Source organism: Dermacentor albipictus, chromosome 6 (assembly GCF_038994185.2).
Source record: "Dermacentor albipictus isolate Rhodes 1998 colony chromosome 6, USDA_Dalb.pri_finalv2, whole genome shotgun sequence".
Classification (NCBI taxonomy): domain Eukaryota; kingdom Metazoa; phylum Arthropoda; class Arachnida; order Ixodida; family Ixodidae; genus Dermacentor; species Dermacentor albipictus.
Genome location: NC_091826.1, coordinates 48,199,584 through 48,225,815, shown reverse-complemented (window position 1 = coordinate 48,225,815; position 26,232 = coordinate 48,199,584). Strand labels below are relative to the sequence as shown.

Genomic DNA, 26,232 nt, shown 5'->3' with positions numbered 1-26,232 from the left:
AAATAACGACACAGGATTGAGTGAACTCATTCTCTAAACCGAACTGGCGAAACTTACTGACCGACATTCACGTAGAATAACTTCCTCGTAACGAAATGGAGTCTGACTATGTCGAACTCAATGCGTCCGCTGCCAGCGTAATATGTAATGTCCAAAACAAGGCTTCTATGGGTGTTTGCGGCTCCCCAATTGCTTCCGGCGGATTCAGTCAGCAAAAGCATAGCCTTGGAGATCTGTTCCAAGAGCCACGCGGTTGGGTCGCGGATTGTAAACCCACCTACAGAGCCATGAAGTGAACTGCAGCAGGTCACGCAATTCGCGCTTAGAGAATACAGAACGACATTCTTAGCCACGCTGATAAAACTTTTCGAGGCACAGGAAAAAAAAATGAGTGCCTACTACTGGTAATTTTGTCAATAATGTTTTTTGCCCTGCTTCTCCACTGGAAATAACAAATCCGCGTATAACGAACGCACCAGAAAAGTTCGTTTCAGTTTGTTACAGGAGGATTTGGGTATATTGAATTACACGATGCACCAAACGTTCATTACAATCGGGTTCGACTGTACACACAGGCAGGAGGGGCAGCATTTGTATCACTATATACGAGTCGTGGCAAAAATGGGGCGAGTGACAATGCTTTGACTTGAGGGCGTGGCGTCGTAAAGCACATCGCTATACACACGATAGCGCAGGGCACACATAGTATAACAGTGGCGGCGGCCCAGCATATATATGGCCGTTAGGGGAGACCCTCATGGCCTCATCACAAATCTTCCCAACTGTTCAGGAACGAACTTGGAGGTCTGAAACATCACCAACCGCTAGTAAATCAGAGAGCCATAGTGGAAACCCTGCTTTCCCATCCTCTGTTTCTGTTCTGATATATTTTTCTTCTGCTTTGTCTCTCTTTCTTGTTCTTACAAGGTCTGAATAAATGCTACTTCATCGAAGCTCGGAAAACGAAGCGGGGAGCTGACAACGGAAATGGCGCACGTCTCGAGAATCTTTTTTTCCCCCTTCTTTCTGGCGGCTGTGTGGCTCACGTACTCCGATTTCGCGCACATAATATTCTTTTCTTTTTTCTTTTCTTGTCTTCTTTTCCTGACCTTAACATGTTGGATTTCATTCTCGCATTACTTCTGGGTGCCAGTCAGTTTTAGGCGGTGAAAGATTTCTCCGGTGGTATAGTGGCATCACAGAAGCATCAATTTTCGTTTCAGCGTTCCGAAATGACTCGTTTCATGCTCGGATTAGTTAAAGATATGCGTCCTCATTTTTCTTTTAAAATTCATACGGTATGGCGAGAGCACTAAGAGAAAAAACGTCACAATGATTAGCGAAAGACAAGAGTCGGCCCAGAACGGCTGCTGATGGTTCTGAACGGGTGTATTTCCAACGGAAGCAGCACCATGGCAGCTTTGTGCAGACAACTCAAAATCTATAGCCTATCGAGCGGCACCGAGAGAGAGCTGTGGAATACGAGTTCGTGTGATCTAACTGCGGCCGACGCTGCGGTCGAAAGCGGTCCACACGCTATTGGAAATCAATGTTATATTCTTCGTCCCTTGCTACCCTGTCCCTCCGGCAAATGCAAGAGAAAAAAAAAAGAGAAATTACGTAACGGAGCGTCGATGCCAGTCGCTAGCTCAGACTACCATTGATTTCCTGTAAGACTGAATTCTTAAATATTTTTTTTTTGACTGCGAAGAATGTCAGCAGATGGTACAAATCTTCGATTCTTAGAGAGTTGCAAGGAAATAGTAAAAGAGAGCGAGCGAAAAGACGAATGCGGTAGAAAATGGTGTACAAATGGTGTGTATCGCAGTTCTGTACTCCTCTTCCTCCCAGATCGCCTACGCCACTCTGCCTAGCTGCTGCGTCTGGTGCCTATCGTAAACCTAAAGGAATTTTCGATCGCACTCACACCTCTACCATTAATGTCAAACACAAAGACAGCGCGTTGGTGTGAAGCCCAGTGCAAAGGAAAACCAAAGCACTTGAGCGAGGTGTCGTCAATCTGACAGGGTAACAAGGAGTGATCTCGTCTTTATTTTTTTTTCGGTTTAACCGGAACCCTGAGCGTGCTTTCTCGCTAAAATTAAAAAAAAAAAACCTGCACGCCGCGCAACTCTTCAGAACTCCACAGCACCTGAGGTGCTCTTTTGTTGCGCAATCAGGAGTGAATAACCGACCTAACTCACGCAAGATTCTGCTCAGCATATCTAACCGCATGCCTTGCCTTGCACATTTCCTTTCTGCTGCTGCTGTTGTTGTAATTGACTCTTAGGCGGGGAACCTGACCACGACACCTAACATTCTGCACATGTTACCCAAAAGATGCGCAGACTTAAGATGAAAACGGTCGTATCGCTGCGCGTTTGAAAGCGCCAGGCCAGAAAACGCTGCGAGACCCTCGAGAGCGCAGGAAACTACAGCAGCCTATCGACCGTTGCAAGAGTGGGCAGCCATAATGAGGGCGCCGAGTTCGAGCGAAGAAGGAAGTAATAAACCTCCCAGGCGACATCTTCTGGCAGGGCCGACGCTCCAAGGTAAAGGAGGAAGGCGCAGGTAGGGCTGCCCCGGAACTCGAGGTCAGCGGCCCCAAGATAAAACAAAGAGGACAATGTCATTGCTCGACCTCGACGAGTAGGGCCCCTTCATTCAATGCCACCCAATCAACCCTGCGCGTAGCCGGTGGAAGCTAATCGTGCCTGGAAAGTGTCTCGAAGAAAGAATCAGCTTCAATCGACCCCGCAATATCGGGTTTGCAGACATGAAGTTGCTCGTGGGTCAAATCAGGCGCCCCACGGCGCCTCTTGGCCGTTCTGGTTGTCGAGGGCTTGTCAAGGGTCTATACACTCTTGCGCAGTAGCCCAAGGAACCGTGCGCAGCACAGAATGGCGCCGCAGCAAAGAAAAAAAAAAGGAAAGGAAAAAAGAAAGATGTAAGAAACGGCAAATCTTGCAACCGCTGGTGCCGTGCACAGGCTGACTCTTCTAAGCCTTACGTCACCAACAGGGGAGTCAGTAATGCTTGCAATATAAAGTACTGACGCGGTCTGACGTGCTCACCTAGGGCACTGTAGGAAAATAAAACAGAACCGCGGTGTAGCTTTTCGGTTCATCACGACCACAGAGACGCCGTTTTCTGGGCACGGCGGGTTTTGTAAACGAATGACTTACGCAAAGTCAAGTGCGGCGGCAGCGCAATCAAGCGGCATTGAGATCAACGTCGGCGTGAAAGAGCAAATGCGCGTTTTCGTCACATCGCTCGAAGCAGCGACTGAAAAGGGGTCCCATCAAGAAAGTCTCTAAGAAGCACGACGCCTGACAACACGACGCAAGCAGGCGAGGATTGCGCGCAAACGCGGCACCTCGATTGCTCAAAGGAAAGAAAAAAAGAAGTACGAAGCGCATGGTAAAAGATATCATCATCAACCCTCTCATCCGCGTTTTATACCTTCTGCTTCGCTCATCATAACGAGCAGTGCGAGTTCGAATAGAAAGAGAGGTATAAAATTCCTTGAGTGTTCTTCATGCCGACCGCCAAGTCGAAAGCCGAAACAAAGACGATGGCGAATCTTGGACTATTCAGCGACAGCAACCAGACCACAGAGTGATGCGAAAAAAAAAATAACTAGCCTGCTGACATTTGAAGAACTGCGAGTGGTGGCGGAGGGAAGTGTATTCGAAGAGATTGTTATTGGCAAAGCCATTATGCCACCCTTCTGCTGGCCAATCTGGCACTTGCCCGTACTATGAGATAATCCCGTACCATCTGAAAGTCTCACTGCAGGTATAGAAGGTGTGCCTCTGCGCTTATTTTCGACATTTACAATACAGCACGAGTGACGTGATGTACATTGTTTGACAATTGCTCTTATATATATAGTCTTTACAAACTATGCACAGGGCACGGCATGCGAGATATATGATCACAGTTCCTGAAAGCTAACAGTTGTCAAAGAGTAGCAAGTGTCTAGTGATACAAAGCGTCAATATGTGGTACAGTGAAGGTTGATCGCATTTGCTGAAAGTCGTAATACACACACACACACACACACAATGCAAAAAAGAAAGGACAAACTATAGCTGATGGACAACTACATCATCAAAGTCATATCCTGTTGCCCCTTAGACTACTACCAAAATTCGTGACTGCTATCTCTGCCCAAAGGTAAGACCTGACAGAGCTAGTGAAATGAGGCAAACACAAAAGCTGACACCAAACCATGAACATCTAAGTCTCTCACGGAGAGTAAACAGGGTGTATTAAGATTTAATACTAACACCAATGCAAAACTGTAATAGTCAACATTGACCTATAAGAAACCACCAGCTCCAAACCATTGCACAAGGTAACAAAATCCCTAGCGTGACATAGGAAACACATGACTTGGAAGTCTCACCATTTTGCTATGGAAACATTTCAAAAGTGGTTAACGATAACCGTCCTCTGCTCAGCAGAGAGCAACACTTCCTGCAAAAAGATCATTTCTCGCAATATATCTGAAAGCACCATTCAGAATGAAGTGCCATCTGACTGAAAGAAGGCATGCAAAGGCAGGAAGACATTTGTTCAAATCCCAGTTGGGACATAGGGTGGCATATTTTACCGCAAGGTCACGCAAAAGAAACGAAAAAAAAAGGAAAACCGGAGAGAAAATCCATTTGCGTCAGAAAACAGCAATGATTTCTAGACAAGCAGAATGGCTTGAGAAGAGCATGCATTTCTCCTAAAATATTATGAAAGCATAACAAATGTGCATGAAATTACAGCACCACCTTTACTAACTACCAACGTGGGCTACAATTGTCTAATCATTGTCCTAGATCCCAAAGGCAGTCACAGCACACAAGCAGGAATCTTTCTGAATCCTCTCACTTTGACCATAGTTCTTTCTGTGCTATAGTTTACTCGAAACAGACCCCAAGAACATTAACGTCATACAACAGCATCAACAGCGTGAATAGGTCTTGTTGGAAACGTGGTACACCGAAAAGTTTTACAACGAGAGCTTGTGGTTAGGAGAAGTAGGCAGATATTTGCGGAAGGTGACGACATAAATTATCACGCCTCACGCGCGACTTCATTAGAGCCACCGTGTGGTTTTATCGATCAGTGAAATGCGTTTGTCGAGAGCAGGGTCTTGCAAAAAAGCAGACCCCCCCCCCCCTTTTTTTTCTGTGCTTACGGTATAGATCACCAGTATGTATGGGTACATAGCGACACCGATGAAGTCGGTACGGGGCCTGCAATAAACAGGGCAGCAAGCATGGTTACCAACGACTCACGAGAAACAGACCAGCCGCGGCGTGGAGTCATTCTCGAGGTTGACAGACTTCTTGACGCTGTGGTAGCGTTGCACTAGCCGCAGGCCACCGTACAGGGGAAACGCGAAAGCACCCACTCCGACGACGATCACTCCGGCGCACAGCGCCAGGACACCGACTATGGGCGCGGCGACGAGCTTGCCGCCGAACACGGCACCGCGGACGACCTTTCGCTGCAGCGGCTTGTCGGCCTTGTAGCGGAACTTGCAGCCGAACACGCTCAGCTTGCTGTAGTGGTCGCCGAAAAACTTGAGCTGCCGGAACCGGTCGCCGCATCGGTAGCAGAAGTGGGTCTTGCAGCGGGCGCAGTGCATGTGGTCGCATCCGGTGATGCGCTGGATGAAGATCTTGCACTTAGGGCAGCGCTGCGCGTTCACCTGGCCGTGGGCCGTGGTGCGGGCCCAGGCCTTGAGCAGCCGGTCGCCCTTGCGGAACTGGCGGCAGCTGAGTCCCTCGTGCCACGGCGCGTGGCACGCGTAGCACCAGAAGCTGCCGCACGCGTCGCACTTGAGCGGCTGGTTGTCGGGCTTGGGCCGCCGCGTCACGTGGTTGCAGTGCGGGCACGTCTTGGTCGACACGTTCGCCGTGACCAGGAGCCGGTGGAAGTGCTCCTTGGAGTCCGCAGGCAGCCGCGCGCTGATCTCGTCTCGGGAGACGAACTGGTGGCAGCGCACGTTGCAGCACTCGATCTGGATGTTGTTCTGGCGCACCCGCGACGCGTAGTAGCGCTTCAGGCACGGGGTGCAGGCGGGAAAGTTGCAGCAGGGCCGCCTGTACAGCGCCGCGGTCTCGAGGCAGATGCCGCACTCGGTGATGCCCCAGGGACCGACGGCGAAGTCCGGCTCGGGCTCCTCGTCGCCGCCGGGCACAGACGACAGGGAGGCGAGCTCGGCGATGTGCTGGTGCCGGAGGAGCACGGGACCGCCGTTTCCGTCGAGTCCGGCCTCGAACAGGCGCAGCACCTCCCGGAGCAGCGCGTCGTGGTCGTACTCCGCGGGCAGCTGCTCTGCGGCGCCGGCGTTCGCCGTCGTAGTCGACGACGACGAGGAACGAATCGTCGAGCAGGACGACGACGAGGTCGCGCTGCCGGAGTCGACGCTGCTCCGCCGGCGGTAGTGCTGGGGAGGCGGTTGCTGCTGTTGCTGACGGCCCGACGCGTAGCGCTCGGGGTCCGAGTTCGGGTGGTTGCGACCCAGCTGCGGGCATTCGGGGCCGAACGAGAGGAAGAAGCACTCCAGGATGAAGCGTAGCTGCTCCAGATCAGCAGTGCGGACCCGGTTTTTGATCCTCGGCGCGCAGCCGAGAGCGGTCGCCGAGTTTCGCCGATGGTGGCCCGCGTCCGAGCAAGCGCGACGCGGAGGGAGCTCGCGCTCCATGGCGATCGACTTGCCGCGCGAGCCGGGCTGTTCGGGCCTTTTGTCGGCGGCGACTCCTCGGTCTCGGTGAACCACGACGCAGGTCGGCGAAGATGGTGCGGGCGACGGCATCGTAGCCGCCATTAGCGGAGCATAACGGTCCCCTGACACCTTGGGTTGAGCTCAGTCAACAACGCTGCGTCCGCACACGGCAAGGAGCAACTGACATGTAAACAGAACGCACTGCTGCGGGCTGACCCATTCAGCTGCAGTGGCTCGAGGAGGAGAGCGAGAAATGTGAAGAGTGGGAGAGAGAAAGAGCCGTTCGGCTGCTGCAGCTGCTCGTGTTGCCGCCGCGCGCCACGTCCAACCCAGCCACTCGCAGGCACGCCCTTTCCAACTACCAGTTCGCTTCGTTGCTGTGGCGTCCGCAGGATGACGCTACCGAGCTTGAAACACGTAGCAGACGACAAGCGTCAGTCTCAGGCTCACCGAGCCCGGTTGCATGTGCGCCGAGTTACCATTGCATGATGTCGTTGTTGTAATGCAGTGGTTATCTATATATCTGTTCTATGCATGGAATATATATGGGCAATAATTGAAATAAACTAGGAACACGTAACCAACAAAGGACGTTCGCTTGGCATCTGTTTTTTATTGGAATGGCTGCACTAAACTAGAAGCTTAGATGTATTTTTTTCTGTAGTAATCGATTGTCGCTACCACTAAATTACTGAAGTATGTGCATACCTCACGTACCTTTTTTCATTGTTCATTGGTTCGTCGGTTGAATAAGTTCTCATCAAGTGCGGTATTCATTATTTTTTCTTTAACGAACGAAGCAATAAAGGAAGGAACCACTCGCTTCCAGCTTGCGGAGGAAAAAAGAAAAGCTGTGTGGATTTCATTACCAGAGTGCCTTACGTCATAACTGAATGTAGTACAATGTATTTCCATTAAAAATAGCAATTTCAAACTCCAAATAAAATGGAGTGTTCTAGCACATAGAGTTTCTCAATATAACGCATAGTGAGAAACTCTACGGTTCTAGCAGGATCAACACACGAACGGCTCCTGCAAGACTTGAGTCGCCGCCTGCCGAGAGAGTTGTTAGCAACCTACTATGCATTTGGCGTTGCCGGCCACAGGTGGCAGCACAAGCTAAAAGCGCTGCTTTTTTGTTTACTTGAGTTTCTGCCGGTAAAGTTTGAACTCGCGTTCCTCGGTTTTTGGTAGCTCTTATTTTGTTGCGTCTTCTCGGTGCCCTTGAGTAGGGCGGGTAATATGAGCATTTTGATACTTAACAAAATATGTTCCGATAAAAAGGCACGAAACAGCTAACCGGATATTCCTAGGCCGCGCTTTAGTAGCGACGTTTTTTTTTCTCCGATGCCATTCCTTTTCGTGCTTTTCGCGCTGCGTTCAGCTCGAGTTATGAGTGAGATCAGCCGGCTGTGAAGGCAAGAAGGCGAATAAGAATGGCATAGGATCGATCGGAAGGCATCACTGCAAAATGGCCACCATAATTTGCGCTAGGGTGTCTTGGCAGTGGATCTCTCTCTCTCTCTGTCTCTCTCTCTGTCTCTCTCTCTCTCTGAGCTCTCTCTGCAAAAGCGATAACTTACTCGTTATTATGTGCCGCTCGGTGCCTTTCTCACTCTATTGAAGTTTGCAACACAGCTTTCTTATGAGACTGATTGCATCTCCATCTGCGCCGACTTTGCCTGCCGGTGCATCAAATTACCATCGCGCTCACAGCTAAACTAAGTACGGTGCAGCAATAAAGCCCATTTCGCAGATCCCAAATTATACCTGGGCCTATCTTTCCCTACTCTATATTCATGAATTCCTCAATATTACCATAGGGCGCCTTCGACATCGCTTACTATACACTCTATTAATCTCACAGACCATGGCAGCTTCTCATCAAAAAAACATCAGCCCAATTTAGCTACTTCATCAGCAAGATGAATTGAAGGGCTAGTTAGCTCGCACGTTCATAATAAACTTTTATGCAGGCTCTCCCTGCCTTTCCTCCCTCTCGCCCATTCTCCCTTAACGCAAACAGGGCGGGACGAGAAGGAAACAGGACGACATTGTCCCGTCTCCCTCCTGTGTCGTCCTGTTTGCGGTAAAGTTTGTTTATCAAATACTTCCTATTCACCTTCACCTGTATACACCCCAGTCTCTGGGCTCGGCGCTGCCACCCGCGTTTGGTGAAGCAGTACGACTCGCACCATGACAGCGAAAACGATTTTATGATGATTACAATCCACCGCGGTGGCTCACGTATTTGTGGAGCTCGGCTGCTGCGTAAAGGGTAACGGTTTCGGTTCTAGGCTGCAGTGGTCAAATTTTACTTATATGGGAACCAAAAAGGCTTATGTGCGAAGCTAATTTCTTGGGCATAATAATTTCAATGGTTAAAATAATTTCGGAATCCGACAAATTACGACGTGCCCCACTCACAGACGAACAAGCTGCGGCTGTGGCAAGTAAAAACGTCGTCAAATATTATTGGGCCCGGTGACAAGCCACACCGGAAAAACACGAGTGTTTCTGTACCTTTGTGGGGTCATAGAAGTCAATTATAAACCTCACTGCCTGTTGCGATAGCAATTGTCTGTACACCCCAAGCGATTTTCTTGCCGTCGCCGTCGGCGTGAGGTTCCGTATATATTTGGGCATATGTACGCTATATGACATGCGGTGTTTCCACACCATTCTATCACTACAAAGTTACTCATACCAGGTCTAACATTCTTGACAAAATTATTCCTCAGAATTTTGAGAACGGCAGCCCACAAACAAATGCGCTGAAACAACTGCCCCCCCACCCCCCACCCCCCCGACAGCGCGTGCATTTTATCGTAAATCTTCTCAAACTTAAATGGTAAACGCGCGAAACGACAACACAGCTCAAACCGTAAAATTACGTAACTTTATTGGCGCGGCTGTGCACTCAATACTTCCGGGATCGGCCTAGCAAGGACGCCAGCAGCAGGATCTGTACGCCAGCAAGCGAATACTACAGAGTGGAGCGCTTGAGAGCCCTCCTAAGAAAGTCTAGTGCTATCACAGGCTACAGCATAATCGGTGTGTTTATACCGGGAGAGATTATTGGTAACCCAGACCCCCAGCTACTAGCAGTGCTGCACCTTACTGAGCAATGTACTGTTTGAATGATATTGGAACATAGGCTGCTTCTTAATTCTTATAGGAAATGCCGTAAATACGGTTTTCTCATAGTTTATAGGCATCTGCCAAGCGCCACACTAAGCGATACTCTTTGAAATGCAGCGTTTAACGTTAGTTCATCACTAGAGCTTTTTTACTAGTCATCTGCAAACAGTTTTATGTTAACAGACATGTCACTGACAATGTCATTTATAAAGAACAAAAAGAAGAAAAAAAGCTGTCCAAGCACCGATCCCTGGGGGACGCTAGATCCTACGGAAAGTTTTCCAGAGCTTACATATTTAATTATAACAAATCGCTGCCGGTTATTGAGGTAAGCTGATATCCATTTAGTTAACTGCGAGTTTTTAAGCCTGTTCTCTAGCTTAAAAATTAATTTTTTGTGTGACACCTTATCAAATGCTTTAGAAAAATTCGTAAGAATTGCGTTTATCTGGACACCATTGTCAATTGCCAATGCAAAATCGTGGAGAGTCTCCACTAATTGTGCACAAGTTGAATAGCCTTTTCCAAATCCCTGTTCACATTCATATGGTGCATTATGGGCAATTAATAATTCAGAAATATGATTATGAATACATATGCTCGAGTGATTGGCAAACAGCTGAACTCACTGATATTGGCCGATAATTACTGATTGCATGTGTCTCCCCTTTCTTGTGCAGCGGTTAAACTCTGGCCGTCCTCCAGTAGGACTCCACTTGCCTTTCACTAAATGATTTGGAAAACAGTATGTGCAAGTATTTAGAAGCCTATGCGGCATATCTTTTGAAAAAGCCCCACCAAATTTTTTTACATCAAGTTTCAAGCGCACATTCAAGATTCCCTGATCGCTTATGACAATTTCACATATCGGTGGTAATGTTGACACAAAACTTGGCAACTTTCCGTCGTCGTAAGTAAGAAAGGACTGAAATTGTCTATTGAATGGATTTTAGATCATTGCACAATGGGAAACCTGAGCACCATCTATCATAAAAGCGTCTACCGGTTGAAGTTGGAGAAATTGCTCGCCGAAATTTCTGTGGTGAGCTTGTACTAAATCTGGGCAATGAAATTCTGAAATATGTATCCCTGTCACGTGACACTTGAGTTCTAAGTTGGAAAGACAAATCAGAAATGTTTTGCTCTATGCCCATGAAGCGGCCACTAAGCGTCGTTATTTCTTTCATTTTGTTAACTTTCTCCGCATTTGTATAGTAAGTCGGCTTGCCCAAACATTCCCACAATTCTTTTTAATGCTTATCAGTGCCACAAATCGATCAATGCATTCATATACAAGTTTCCTGAACGAAGCCCGAAGATTGCAATCATTAACTGTACTTCATGAGAAATCGTGCAGATGAAATGAAAGCATATCAATAATGGCTTCGTCATCGGCACGTGAAAAAGTTAGGAAAATGTGGTTTGATTACTTTTCATAACAGTAACGTTATTGAGGCTAAGAAAAATGGCCTGATATGAAATTCGTGGAATAATATGACACCTAATACTCTCAGTAAGAGTTCCACCAACAACAACAACAAAAAAAAATCGAGAAGGGATTTACTATTTTCTTGAATTCTCGTGAAACCTTCAACAATTCGAGTGAGGTCGAACGTCAAAGCAGTATTCAGCATTTCCTCTCCCACCTTATGATTGTGATTCTTTAAGGACATCGTTAACCTGTCATCATTAGGCAAATTAAAATTACCAGATAGGATGATTCGATCATCAGGTTCGACTTGTTCACATAAATACTTCTTTAATATATTCATAATACTGACAGTAGAGCTAGGGGACCTATACATGGCCCCTATATTATACCCAACATTACAACTATAAGCTTTACAGAAGATACACTCAATGTCGGGTACATCGGGCATAAGGAATACACGAAGAACACTTTTGTAGATTATGCAGATACCGCCACCCGTGCTACCACGGTCTTTCCTAAAAGCACGGAATCCTGCAGGAACGAATTCGCCGTCGTATACCTCATCACTCAGCCCCTGTCTCTGTCAATATGACGATATCAGCATCGTTAACAATAACCGTTAACCATAATCATTTGAGCACGTATACTCAAAATGTTCTAGAAGAGGCAGTGTAACGGTGTTCGGTACAAGATGAAATGAGGAAGAGTTCATGAACAAAATAAGCGTCAATAATCCAGACAATATTGATCCAGACAAAAAAGAAAAAAAAGGGGGGGGGAAGAGGACACGTGGGGGGGGGGGAAGCAGCGTTGGCCACTTATTTTGGACGCAACTCGCCTGGCAGCGGAACAAAACGTTCGCTTTTAGCGAAAAATTGTGAAGTCATGTTAATCAGGACGACTTGCTCGGTATTTAGTCTTTTAAGTACTCCTAGACGCCATCCCTATTATATCTAAGCTAACGCTTTATATTGCCCCCTGCAATGGCGAATCAGCGGCTGGAATGTGAAAAAGAAAAAAAAAATGAGACAGATTTTCTAAAAAAGTATATCATCTCAATATTGTGATCTGCCTAGTAAAGTAGCTTTGATGCAACCAAATGGCCTTCTAATGAACCATTCGGTGTCTATTTAGAAGTAGTGAGAAGTATGTCCTTTTGGACAAAACGGGCCGGAGGCATAGAATTGTGATGTGGTGTGATAACTTTACTTGAAATCCGGCGATGGGGAGGCTCAGACCTGGGGCCGCCTAGGTGGCCACTGGAAGCTGCTGCTCCCGTGCGACCTCCATGGCTCGCTGGACGGCCTAAAGTTGGTCTTGGAGTTCTGAGCTGAGCAGCACGGCCGACAACCGAACCCGTAGATTTTCCGGGGAGACTGCCATATTATCTTGGTATATTTCACATCCTTACAACATGTGTTGAAGGATGGCTCTAACAGACTTGCATAGCTGAGCCCATGAATAAATTTACCGAATCAACATACTGGCTACTTACGTCACTAAAAGCTCGCTAAAAAAACTCGCTAACTCCAATAAGGCAAATTTATCGTTGTAGAGACCATGCATTCGCCGAATTTACCGATTCAACATACTGGCTACTTACGTCACTAAAAGCTCACTAAAAAAACTCGCTAACCCCAATAAGGCAAATTTATCGTTGTAGAGACCATGCATTCGCCGAATTTAGTGACTTTCTCGCTAAATTAGCAGCACTGGAGATAGCAGTTGCAAAGTAACCTTAAAGGGAAGCAAAAGGGTACACGAGGATCGCCAGTCATTATAGCGACTCACGGTGATTAATTAGGGAGATTATATGGGGCTGCTTGGAAGGGCGGCGCCTAGTAATTAGAAAAGGGCGAAGAACAGGCGCTGCAGAACAATGCGAGAGTTTAGAGCGGGACGATTGCAGGACGTAGTATCCATCTATTCTTCCAACGTCAGGTAAATAATAATTTTTTTCATTATTTACCTTTATCAAGCCTGAATTATACTGTCAAAACGGAATGCTTTTGCTGATGAAAAATGAACAAAAAAGGGCACAGTTGATCAATAACACACGCCTTCCACTGGATACTTTCTCAAGAGAGTTCGTCTCCCAGAGTAGGACCCGAAAGAGGTTTCCCATGGTAGCAGGGCAGAAGCGGTAACGGTCTCGCATTGGCGCGTTTTGGCACGAGGCAACGTGTGTTTAGAAAAAAAGAAAACGTCATCTCTTTCCTCTAGAGCAAACTACTCCGCGAGAAGCGTTTATAGACCCTCATGCGGCCAACTACATCGTCCTCCCCCGCTTCGGTACATCAGTTCCAACTTGTACACTCAAAAATGAATACCAAATAATCAATAAATAAGTCTAATTGACTTTTGAACAGCGGGATCAACTGAGCACGCTGTGTCCGCGGTCTCACGTAACTCACCTCGACGGTTATTGGAGCCTGCAACCGGAGACTACTGAACGATTTGCGAGAAACAATAAACGGTTGGCGGTATAATGAAAACAGAGAAGGGAAGGGGACACTCAATTCGGCGCACGCATATGCACGTTTCTTTTTAAATGGTCGTTAGGCTACATAAAGCACCTCTGTAGTTGGTCTGCGTGTTAATTGTCGACGTCTACTGGCGCTTTGTTGCAAAGATAAGCCACGGTCATTGCAATGTGCTAACTAAAGGTAAAGGAGTAAAAAAAAAGTTTTACGACAGATAGCTCGAAGGAAGCGTTTCTTTATTTTTGCTTGGGTTTCTTTTTCTTCCCCCAGAAACTTTGTCCTGGCGCTTAAGACGCAGAAGCTCGCTAATGAATTTCGTCCACGTGGCACGTTATAATCCAGGATTAGGGAAAGGCGGCTGGGCAAAAGGGAGCCAGGTGTTTCCTTCGGTAGGCGCCGTTTGGATGCCCCGCCCGATCGTCGCGACGTAAAAGACCGTCTCGCCTGCACCTGCACTTTTTCTCGCGACTGTTTGAATTACATTTTGTTTCTGGACGTCGTTCGCACTTGGGGCGACAGAGAAACGAACAAGGTGTGGACGTAAATGGCTTAGCGAAAGTTGGGAGAGAGTGAGAGAGGTTTTAATCAGTAGGAAGGGAAGACGGGGTCAGTGGAAAGAGCGTGCGTCTGGCCCATTGCTGCTTATTACGGGTTTAGGGAACACTAAAGAGAAAAATAAGTAGCGCTGCGTTATTAAATTACCCTTCGAGTAAAACTCCCAAAAAAGGCACTCTTAGCGTGAGGAGAGGTAGGGGGATGCCGACTTTAATGACGGCTGGAGATTCAGTGGAAGCTTTGGAAGCCACAAAAGTATCAAGCATAAAACACTGCCGCTGACGCCACCTCGAAGTTTCAACAACAGCTGGCGGTGATGCCTGTCCTTGATGAAACCCAGTGCTCGGGGCTAGTTGATAAAAGTCTGACTCCTGTTTAAACTCTACGCCACCAGATGCCGCCACGGGCCGGGCAGCTCACCTCTACGTCTCCAGTATACACAGCATTCCACAAAGGGCAACAACATGTTGACAGTCAAGCTAAACCTTGCTAATCAAGAATGTTAGCTGGCCCGTAAACGTGTTGGTGTTATTACGGCAGACGTTTCTGTGAGTGGCCGCGTCTGAGACGCCATCTTGTGGCGCTTAATTTAACCATAAAAGACACGCAGCTAATTATTCCTGCTACCGACAATATTCTACTTAGCTACAAGTGGAAAGGTTTGGCAGTGACGTGATCGTTAACGGGCAGTCGGTTTTCATTTATTGAGGCGAAAGCTTTATACGTCTCATCGTTCAGTCGACATTCAAAGTTCTTGAGCGAAAACCCGGCTACGGCACGAAAGGTGCAGAAATGCTGCGAACCCTCGACCTCTGGTGGGAGTCGAACCCACAACCTATACTTGGAGTCCAACCCACGACCTATGGTCGGAATCCAACCCTAGACCTCTGATGTTAATGAAGGCGAGTTAAGGCACAGTTAATTAAGATAGAGTTAATTAAGGCTATCGAACACACAACCTTGGGTGGTAGTGCAACCCTCGACCTTTGGAGGGATGTCTATGCGAATTAAGAGGATGAGCAAGCGAAATCAGAGGAATGAGTAAGCGAGGCAGACTGTACGAATTAAGGGGGATATGTACGTCATGTGTCCACGTTTATTACATCCGCACATGGGCTTTCTCCTTCCAGTCGTCTCAGGGATAACATGAGACCCTGGGAACATTTTGCTCCGTCGAGAACACCCACGTGACAAAAAGGTTTCTAACCCGTCGTGGTTCCACAAAACGTCACAAGATGACGCTATCAGCCGTCATTGTTAGACTGTCGTGCACACCTCCGGTAAATCGGTGATCCGTAAAATAAGCAACGCATTTGGGTATAAGCTAAAGCTTTCAAATATCTTTATTAGAGAGTTTAGTTGGTCCGTAAACCAATCGCCCATGGCGAAGATTGTTATTGCCGAGGAGGCGTACGGCAGCAGCAGCGACGCTTGTATAGACCAGAACACGCTAGTCTCGCACCCAGACTAACCGAACGCATACTCTCGCACCCGGGTTGCCCGGTCGACCGGCGCAATTTTGTACTGGGCTGCCAAAGTGTGTTCGCCGGCGACCGGTAGGCATGGCAAGCGCCAGCTCTAGGGCTCCAAAGTGCGGAAATGTGCCCGTTCACACGGATCCAAAGTAGAAGAAGTCATCTGGGCATCATTGCGTCGTGTTTGGATGCAAAAACAACCAGCGGAAAAGGAGCAGGTTGCTTAGCGCTGTTTGCGAAGAGCACAACACACGTAGGGAATCGTGCCGGTGCGGTGTTTTCAGCCTGCGCCGATTTCCATCCGCAACGAAGAATGCCAAGCTGCGCCACCGGTGGATAGCTGCAGTGAATAGGAAGAACTACCAACCCAGTGAAAATGCACGAGTGAGTATTCGATCTGTGTATATTTTGGTGCCACGTTCAACCTTGCGCCCTACAAACGTAATACAGACGCAGGTTTGCTCCGAGCACTTTCTGGGCAACAAGCCTACAGAGCAGAATCCCGCGCCGGTGCTTCGCCTTGGCTATAACAAAAAGGCAAGCCTTTTCGTGTTTTCATTCAGGCAGAGCTCCCGACGGTTAAGCGGAACAGTTGAGTTTGCGGTTAGCGATACTTGCAGCTGGTGCACGGAATGACCATTAAGCGTGAACGACAAGTTGTAGGCCTTGCTGGTGAGCGTTATTGCTAATGAAAGTAAACCGAAGTCTGCTCGTCACGCAGCATGCGTCCACAAAAACGTAAACGACGACTACTCGTCGCCGAAGGTGTTCTTGCAGCGCACCTACCTTTACTAGCTGGTGTTGCAGGGGTCATTCGTAACGAATTAATTTGAGCCTCCTGAGCTCTAAACTGCGTGCGGGCTGTTATGCGGGGCAAATCGCAAAATATTTCCGTTCATATGGCGTGGAAAATAAGGTGCTTAATTATTCTTGCATTTTGTAACAAAATTTTGATCGTTCTCACTAGTTTCTTTTTTTACTGTTTTCTTTTCTAAGGGAGCGCCTACAATCCGATGGCCTCGCACAAGCGAAACAGGTCTGGTACCAGGTAGCTGCAGTTGGTGGGGCTAATTTCTTGGAAGGCAGGTGCGGTTGTTGTCTTGTACCAAATGGGTCCTGATGATGCAGCTTTAAGTAGGGATGGTAATTTTACGTGCCCTGTCATGGTTTGTGCAACTGTACAACACCTGCATCTGTCATGCTCGCCCTGTTATACGGGCTTTGACTGCACATGTAGTTGAACATTATAACTACTGTAGTACCTCATTTTCCAATGAGTGCAGGTTTAGCATCATATGCTGCTTGTTTGAGTGCTGTAGGCTTTTGTTCTGAATGTTGTACTCTTAAGTGGTTGCACGATACAATTGGCCTGGTGTATTTTCTATTTCATTTTGAAAGGACTTTATATCTTCGCAACAGTGATGGCATGGGAATGAACTACAGCCCTTCTTACTATAAAATATATTTTGTTTTCAATGTGCAGGTGGTGAAGGGCAGGCGTCTGCTAACCAGGCAGTCAAACGACCTCGCCAGTTGGTTGCCAAACGCGGCCAACCCAGTAGAGACCATGACAAACAAGACCAAACTGAAAGTGCAGATGACAGTGTTCTGCGTGCTTTAATAATATATGGCACCAACACAGTGCTGTAAATTCATTCACAGGTTACGTGCCAAAAAGCTCACACGTGTTCTAGCATATAGCGCGCGGTTTGTACAAACGTAATAGCGTACCTACCCGATGTATTCGCTTCTGCAGTCTGCACAGCACTCAGTGTGGCCATTGCGGACTTGCATGAGGTCTTGAAGTTTGATTGAATCCAGACAGCGAAAATGACAGGTTAGAAAAAACGCGAAACACGCCTTCCGCCCAGCTAAAAAGCCCCAGTTTCGCTTTCGCGCCGGGTCGCATCTCCCGGCGTGGCAGCCCAGGCCTGCTACTTCGCGGCGCTTGGGATAGATGGCGCGGCCGGCGCTCATCAATATGGCGGCGCCCTTTGAATTCACGGTGTTCTGGTGTATACCGCGCGGATAACATTCTGTGGCTATGAAGGGATAGCTGCGGAGGCGGAGCTTCTGGACATGTGTTACCGCGCCAAGTAGTCCGTCAGCCCTTGACAGTGCTTTTGGTTGCTCGCAGTAGACGCTGAATCGACGCCGCTTCCACGTGCGACGGTTTCGCGTCTGCCCAGACGCGGAAGGGAAAAGCCACAAAATAAGTGAACTTTTACATTCAGAGGTGTGCTTTGACTTATTTAACCGTTGCTAATAAGGTGTTTATGTTTCCTCTCCTCCAGCTTAAGCTAACGTGAACGAAAATGTGGGACTCTTTTCAGAAGCGCTCTCACTTTTGCGCCCTTTGCCTCCGTATAGCTTTCCCTTCATAGCCACAGAAAGTTGTCCGCGAGTACAGTCACGTCTTGTTGCGAGAGAGGACGAAATGCTAATATGTTGTTGTAGTGACCCACCATATTTTACTTAACCACCGGCGTAAACCTTCAGTAGCGACGTAATAATTAACGTGCATCCCATTTATGGTTTTCTGTTGACGAGACGCTCACACGACATGAAAACGCTTTAAGGATGGCAGTTGGACAACCCAGCATTTAGTAAATGGTAATATGTTTACACAGAAACTGGGAACCTTATTTGAATAAGAAAATAGAGAGAGAGAGAATGCCTATTTCACGCAGTCCTTGAGGAAAAGACTTTGGGTGCTTGGGTGCTAAAGGGCTGAAGAATCTCATCGGTGCTTGACCATCACACGCTTTCTTAAGTTTACCTCCAAGAACAATGGGTTGCCACAAAAAGGACATTGCCTCAACTGTCCCTCTCAAGATTTAGAATGCCTATTTCACGCAGTCCTTGAGGAAAAGACTTTGGGTGCCTGAGTGCTAAAGGGCTGAAGAGCCTCATCGGTGCGTGACCATCACACGCTTTCTGAAGTTCACCTCCAAGAACAATGGTTTGCCACAAGAAGGACATTGCCTCAGTTGTCCCTCTCTCAAGATTTAGAATGCCTATTTCACATAGTCCTTGAGGAAAAGACTTTGTGTGCCTGGGTGCTAAAGGGCTGAAGAGCCCCATCGGTGCTTGACCATCACACGCTGTCTTAAGTTCACCTCCAAGAACAATGGCTTGCCACAAAAAGGACGTTGCCTCAACTGACCCTCTCTCAAGATTTATGCAACGTATTAGCTGAAATGATCGTTATTCCTCTCGCCACCGAATACTGCGAAGCAAGGGTTCCGGAACCGTTACGCGAGTTCCGGCCCAGCAGGAAACGCAAAATAAGATAGAGAGAGAGAGTAAACTTTAATGAGCACCAGCAGTTCAGTCGGCTGGGCCTAGGCCTCCCACGATGGGACGTCGAGGTCTTGCCTCTTCGCCGCTTCGTAGGCCTGCTGGGTCGCCCAGAGTTGGTCGTCGAGATGGGAGCTGCGCAGGGCGGCGTGCCATCTCGACGAGAGGGTCACGGGATTAAGGTCTGGGTATTGATGTTTGCACTCCCATAGCATGTGAGGGAGTGTTGCCGATTCAGTTTGACAGACCTTGCACGTCTGGCTCGGGTAGATGTCGGGGTATATAGTGTGATAGCATGTGAGGGAGGGGTATGTATTCGTCTGTAACAGGCGAAGGGTGGTTGCCTGTGCCCTGTTTAACTTGCGGTGAGGGGTGGGGAAGGTTCTTCTTGCAAGGTAAAATGACTTTACAAGGTCGTTGTACCTTGTAAGGCGGTCGCGTCCTGCGGGTGCACCTGCACCGTCTCCGGCACGGTTGACTAGTCCTCGTGCTACGGAGTGTGTAACCTCGTTGAGGTTGGTGAGGTGCGGGTGGACAACGCCGGCGTGTGCTGGGATCCAGACGAGTGTGATTTGATTTTCAGGCGAGTGCGGGGCTTGTCGTAAGATACGGAGTGATTGATGAGAAATACGACCTTTGATGTAGTTGTTGACTGCTGTGCGAGAATCACTCAGTATAGTGTGACAGGCTGGGCCAAGAGTGGCCAGAGCGATGGCCACTTCCTCGGCCGTCTCGGCATTTTTGGCAATGATGCTGGCAGCATGTCGGAGCAAGCCGCCTACTGTGGTAACCGCCGCAAAGCGCCGTCCATCTTGGTATTCAGCTGCGTCGACGAAGGTGACGCCCGCGGTGTTGGCGTAAGCTTGGATGAGGGAAGTAGCTCGTGCCTTCCTACGTTCTTTGTTGTAGTCTGGGTGCATGTTTTTCGGAATAGGGTCGGCGTAAAAAATATAAGCACTATCGTTATGCAACGCAGAACAGATGAAAACACGCCGCCGTGCATGCGTAAGCGCACGACGTCCGAGAAAAAGAGAAAGCAGGGCCTGTAGGAATAGAAAAGTACCCACGTATAATGCCACGTGTAACGCGCAGAGGAGCGGGACTATGTAACACGTTCCTGCCCAGTCACGTCCCGAAGTCGAAGGTTCATGGCACGCTTTTTTTTTTCCGAACCAGCTGGACGAGAGTGCCAGCCTGCAGCGGGAGCGTGTGATGCGCTCAACAAACAAACAAACAAACAAACAAACAAACAAACAAACAAACAAACAAACAAACAAACAAACAAACAAACAAACAAACAAACACCTTTATTTCTTGTCTGTGCTTCTTTTGTGCGTGCGTTGAGTTGAAGCTAGATACAAACTATTTATTTGTCTTATTTTAAGCTTCCTTTCATTCGCAAGCACATAGCGCTGCTGTCCGTCTTTTTATTGTGTTCTGATTTGACACCCCCTTTCAAGAAAAAATATTAACATAAGAAGTAAAGTAATTAGATGCTGGGGTTTTACGCGCCAAAACCACCATCATATGAGGCACGCCGTAGTGGGGAACTCCGGAATAATCAGGACCACCTGGGGTTCCTTACACAACCTGGACGGCACACAGGCCCGCTTGCATTTCGCCCCGACGAAAATGCCGCCACCGAGGCCGGGATTCGAACCCGTGCGCGGCCTCGGGCGCGGCGATGGAAGCCACTACGCCGCCGTGGCGGGTAAAAATAAGAATCGAATCCACACCAACTAGCCCGAATTTCAGTTTCTTTTTTCTTCGCTACAGAAGCGTGACCTTGGCAGCAGATCCGAAGGCTGAACAGCAGTGATCTCCTGAAGGTTTCCTTTTTCTCTGACGCGACCATCATCGCCGCGATGTATCTACGTCTTGCAGCAGCGCAAGGGCGCGCTCAGCGGCCTTGGAAGAGGGATCGTGACGGATGCAGACAGAACAAGGACCCGACAAAATTCGCCCGTATATTCGCCGCATATACGTTCCAGGCTATTGTGCTCCCTGCGTGATGGGGTTTGTTCGTTTTCGGTCTCGTATGCTGCAAGCGTATCACGAAGTTCTCCCGTCTGCGAGCGCCATTTTTTATTATATTTGGCAGGCGTATCACAAAAGAAAGGCTCATTATAGACTAACGCGAAACTTTCCGTGTTTTAGGAGTCGGCCCGACCTAAACTACTTCTTTCTATCACCTAGAAACGTTGAACAGAACAAGCTGGGAACAGCGTGGAATGAAGTCTGTACATAGCAAAAAACGCATTCCGTGGCGCGCATAAGTCGAGCGTCATCGGTCCCGGCCTCGTCGACCGCATTTCAATAAGGGGGGGGGGGGGGGGGGTGCAAATAACACCCGTGTACTATGCATTGGCCACACGCTAAAGTTCCCCGGGCGGTCAAGATTAATCCGGAGTCCCCCACTAACGCAGGATTCGTAAATCAGATAATCAATTTGGCACGTAAAACCACAAAATTCTTTTAATTCCCGCGCTCGAACCTGCATGTCGCCCAAGCTTACGTGACCTATCATCCCACGCGTGCATGCGAACTGTAAGAAACAGGTATGCTGTCAACCTCATCGCGCTAGCGAGTGTGCAGCCGCAGAAGCTGCGAACGACGCTGCGATTTTTTGGTTAAAGAAGCAGGTCGAGAGGTATGATCTGGCTATTACAGCCGGCCTGCTCGAATGCGTAATCCAATTTCTCGCTTTTGTCCTGCGCTTCAAGAGCGCGCTGGTATTCAGTTCAGCCACCGCTCCCGTGTTCCAATTACTTTCGTCTGCACCTGTACATACAGAGTGCGCAAATTACTCGAGGAGACAGCTTCGGAGCATCATACAGAAACTAACATTTTCGCTTTATCCGTCTCGTCGAGATGAGAAGGATATTTTAGAAGAAACCTTACCAGGAGGCGTGATGTACGTCAGGCACTCGGCCTTCGCAAGGCAACCTCCTCTGATGCAGTTATCTCCCTGCTTTCTCTGGGCGAATCAGGATAAATGCGCACATAACACGTTGAATGCTGGAAACAGCAGGCCATACGTGGTTTGCTTTGTGGTCTACGCTATATATATATATATATATATATATATATATATATATATATATATATATATATATATATATATATATGTATATATATTGTTTTGGGCTTCTATACCTGGACACAGTTTCGCCGTTGCCACGCCAATGCTGTGGCTCCTGAACGTCCGCGCGATTAGCCGAGCGTTACAACTGCCGAGTGACGCAGCAGGCGAGTAGCAGACGGACCACCCAGTGCAGCCACGCGCGAATGCCTAATGCTTGCCGTCGCGTGGTGCTGGGGTGCTTTTCACGTGATTCCTCCTTTTGCCACTAGTCTTCAAGATCGTCACGCGACAGTCCCTCCTAGTTTTTTGCTTTTTTTTTGTCTTCTTTCACCCTCGACCTGCCTAGGCGCTTATAACGTCGTCTCCATCGATTCCTTCGTCACCGTCCTCGAACCTTTATACCAAGGTATACCGGCTTCCAGAGTGACGTAGGAGACGAAGCCGCATGCAGTTCCAGCTCCCCTACACGCTGATCGCAGCGACATGGGGACGACCACCCAATCGAATGTGGGAAAATCCTGTTTCCTGGCTGAGGCAAAAGCTGAAGGCAAAGTCTCATCGCTGACAAGAAGAATGTGAGAAAAAAAAGCGCTGCCGCTGATCAGACGTCTGTCAAGCGGTTTAGTTTCTCCAGCAGCTGGAGCTCACCGCGAAAACCCTGAAAAGCCAACGAGACCAAAGGCGGAGCAGCTTTAGGTTTTGTAGACAGCTGCGAGGCTTCCTGTGCGCAAGAACACGGGGCGGCACTCCTACAGTAACGGACTTACTTGCGGCCACACGACCTGCGTGACCATGCGTGGCTAACTGTGAACTTCTGCTGCCACGTAACCCTCAATGTCGCATCGAAGTTTCCTATACACAATACCTACTACACTGCTATTTACAGAGAGCCGTCTCTATTAAAATAATAATAAGAAGAATGTTTATCGCCACCAAAAATGCAAAATAACACAAACGGGCCGCTCTAAGCATCAATTGGTTTTAGGACCATGCTACGAACATGATACACATAGTGAAAAAAAATACGTAAATTGATGAGACGTCTAGAAAAAAAATCTTTATTACAAGTAATAAATTTTTACATATAATTTTGCTAGGTTTGCCGAAGCCTTCTGTGGGCTTGTATGGCAGAAATCTGGCAGTCAGGGCAATGCATTATGTAACCTTATTAAATAAATATTATTATTATTATTATTATTATTATTATTATTATTATTATTATTATTATTATTATTATTATTATTATTATTAGCTCCTCTGGTCACATACGCTTTCAAGCGTGGTGATTATCTCGGTTTACATGCTTTCTTGTCCACCACCGATTGCTCGCTGTTTAAAGACAAAACCAATGTTGATGACCAAGTCGATCAGTTTACGAAGCTTGTTCTGAGCACTATGCGCGAATACATTTTCCAGTACAGGCCTAAACGTTCTACATATCCCCACTGGTTCCTCGTTTGAACTCATAATTGTCCTATAACACCGGAAATCTAGAATTCCTGTGCCTAATGAGTCAAGAGAATTCTGCTTTTTTCGGGCTCTCTGTAAGCGCCTCTGTAAGCGGGATCAAGACTCCTATATTGCATTCTCGGGAAAGAGCGCCTCCGACCGGCCGGTGGAATTTTGGAAGTACATCCGTAAGCGCTGTAATATACGTGGAGAGTGTTTTCGCCTGCTCGACTGTAGAGGAGCAGAAGTCCAAGCAGTCGCGGATCATTTTTCTGCCCATTTTCATTTTTCATCATCATATAAAGCTGCCGGTCTCAACGCTGAAGTCAGTCAGCAGCACTCGACGGTTCCTATACATCTAGTACCGTGTTGTTTGATGAAAAGCTCACCCACGAATACCTTAAGCGCTTGAAGCCTTCCCTATTCTGCGGCCCCGATGGCATCCCTTCTGCAATTATAAAAACTTATGGGCAGTATATCTGCTCCTGTAACGACATCTATACTTAACAACTCTTTGATTACATCCACTTTCCCTCGGATGTGAAAAACTGCTCGCGTTTTTCCTGCACTTAAGTCTGGCTGCAAAACCGATGTCTCGAATTATCGCCAAATTTCTCTTCTCTGTGCCTCGTCTAAGATTTTTGAGCTTGCTCGTCACAAGATATTTTCTTTTACTGTGAAGAACTCACTCATTCCGAATCGCCATGGATTTCTCACCGGCCGCTCCACTATCAGAAATCCCGCAAATTTCATGACACAGATCTCCACGCCGGTACTTCAAAAGGGGAAGTTGACACAGTTTAGTGTGACCTGAGCAAAGCCTTTCATGTAGTCTGCCACTCACTGCTTCTGATCAAGTTTACGCACTGTGATGTTGAACCGTCAGTAGTCAATCTCTTGCACATTTAGCTTCTTAATAGATGATGTTATGTTAACGTCAACGGCCGAACGTCTTCTTTTTACATGGCAACTAGTGGCGTCTCTCAAGGATCAGTATTAGGACCACACCTTTTTAAGATTTTTAACAATGATGTTAATTACGTTATTCCAAACTCTTCTCTCCTTCCATATGCCGATGATACCGAAATTTTAAATTAAATTCACACTGTTGATGACTGCACCACACTGCACTCGGACCTGCTTTCCTTTACTAGATGATGCAAAGATAATAATCGCTCCTAGAATGCAGCTAAGACAAAAGTCAGGACTTTCACACACAAAACAGCAAGCATTTCCTTTTCTTAATTCTGTGGATTCTGTATCATAGTGTAAGGTCTGTTAGGTCAACGATCTCGGTGTACGTTTTGGTGCAACCTTACACTTTTCTGCTTCCACTAGACGCGTTGCTATGCGGGGTATGCGCTTTAGTGGCTCTGTTTGCCGACTATCTAGTGAGTTCAAGTCTCCTATACTGTTCCGCCAGTTGTACCCAACTATCTCTCTTCCTCAGCTCGAACATGCGTCAGTTGTGTGGAATGGCTTTTTCATATTCAACAGTGACATTATAGATTGGGCCCAGAAAAAGTTTCTAAGCATATCTCATCACTGTTTTGCAAACATTGACATTGGACCTTGTTATAACAGTCTTAGATTATTGTCACTGTACTTACTTCACTCCCGACGTAATGGCGCTGACCTTATGTTTTTCTTCAAACTCCTCCACGTTACCCTCACCTGTCCCTAACTCCTCAGTTGTACCGTGATTCGTATTCCTAACAAGATCACCAGAGAACATAGACCTTTTCATGTCCCTGCCTGTAATCAACAACACGCAACCGTCCACAGAGTGCAGTGTCTTTATAACGCTTATTTCCACGATCATGACACTTTTCATAGCTCGCTGTCATCGTTCCTTTCCGAGCTTTGCCTTGTGTCATAGCTTCACGCATTGTTATACTGCCCTTCTCCCCGTGTTCCATTTGTATTTACACTACGTTTTGTTATGTGTACTCTCTTCTTTTTACAATTGTTCTTTTTATTCTTTGTTTTCTTCTTTAATAATATTCCCCTGCAGTGTTCTTGTTTTGGATTTTAACGTATGCGTGCGCCAGCACTCAGACCTTAGGGTTCTTTCTGGGCACGTTAAATAAACATGATTGATTGATTGATTGATTGATTGATTGATTGATTGATTGATGTTCGTGTGCGCAAGTGCTCAGATCTTAGCGATGTTCCTCGGCTCGGTAAATGACTGATTGATCGATTATTATTACTATTCATCTGAACATATATAAACATCACAGAGAGAGAAAGAGAAGGAAGGCAACGAAATAGAAAAAGAGGAGGAAATAACGCTAGGACAGGTAACAGCACACGTAGAACACGAGTACTACAAGGAAACTAACAAACAGGCACGCAGCGCTATCAACTCGCCGAAAGCTGCTATTGCGGAAGCCCTGGGCGCTGTCAACAAGCACCTTGATCCCAACATGCAGACATTATCGAAACCGTATTCACTTAACTGTAGAGACTCAATTGGATTTTATTGAACAGTTTTAAGGAAATTCTCTGAATAAAAAATCATAACTATTCTGGAACGAATGTTTCTAATCCTGTCTGAGATACCGCTACTCTTCGTA

At 47.4% G+C, this 26,232-nt stretch overlaps 1 protein-coding gene across 10 annotated transcripts in view; it reads right to left on the bottom strand.

The window, feature by feature from the left end:
• LOC139061064 (E3 ubiquitin-protein ligase RNF217-like) overlaps positions 1–26,232 on the bottom strand; it is a 344,621-nt gene that overhangs the window by 164,082 nt on the left and 154,307 nt on the right. For 6 of the 10 annotated variants that reach the window (XM_070540516.1, XM_070540515.1, XM_070540513.1 and 3 more), the window contains exon 1: positions 5,298–7,445. The exons of 3 other annotated variants lie outside the window; for them this stretch is intronic. In XM_070540516.1, the coding sequence (XP_070396617.1) occupies positions 5,298–6,835 (1,538 nt within the window). In that variant the 5' untranslated portion in view covers positions 6,836–7,445. Of the gene's footprint in view, positions 1–5,297; positions 7,446–26,232 lie in introns of those variants that run through there. One more of the 10 variants, XM_070540512.1, reaches the window with a different exon arrangement.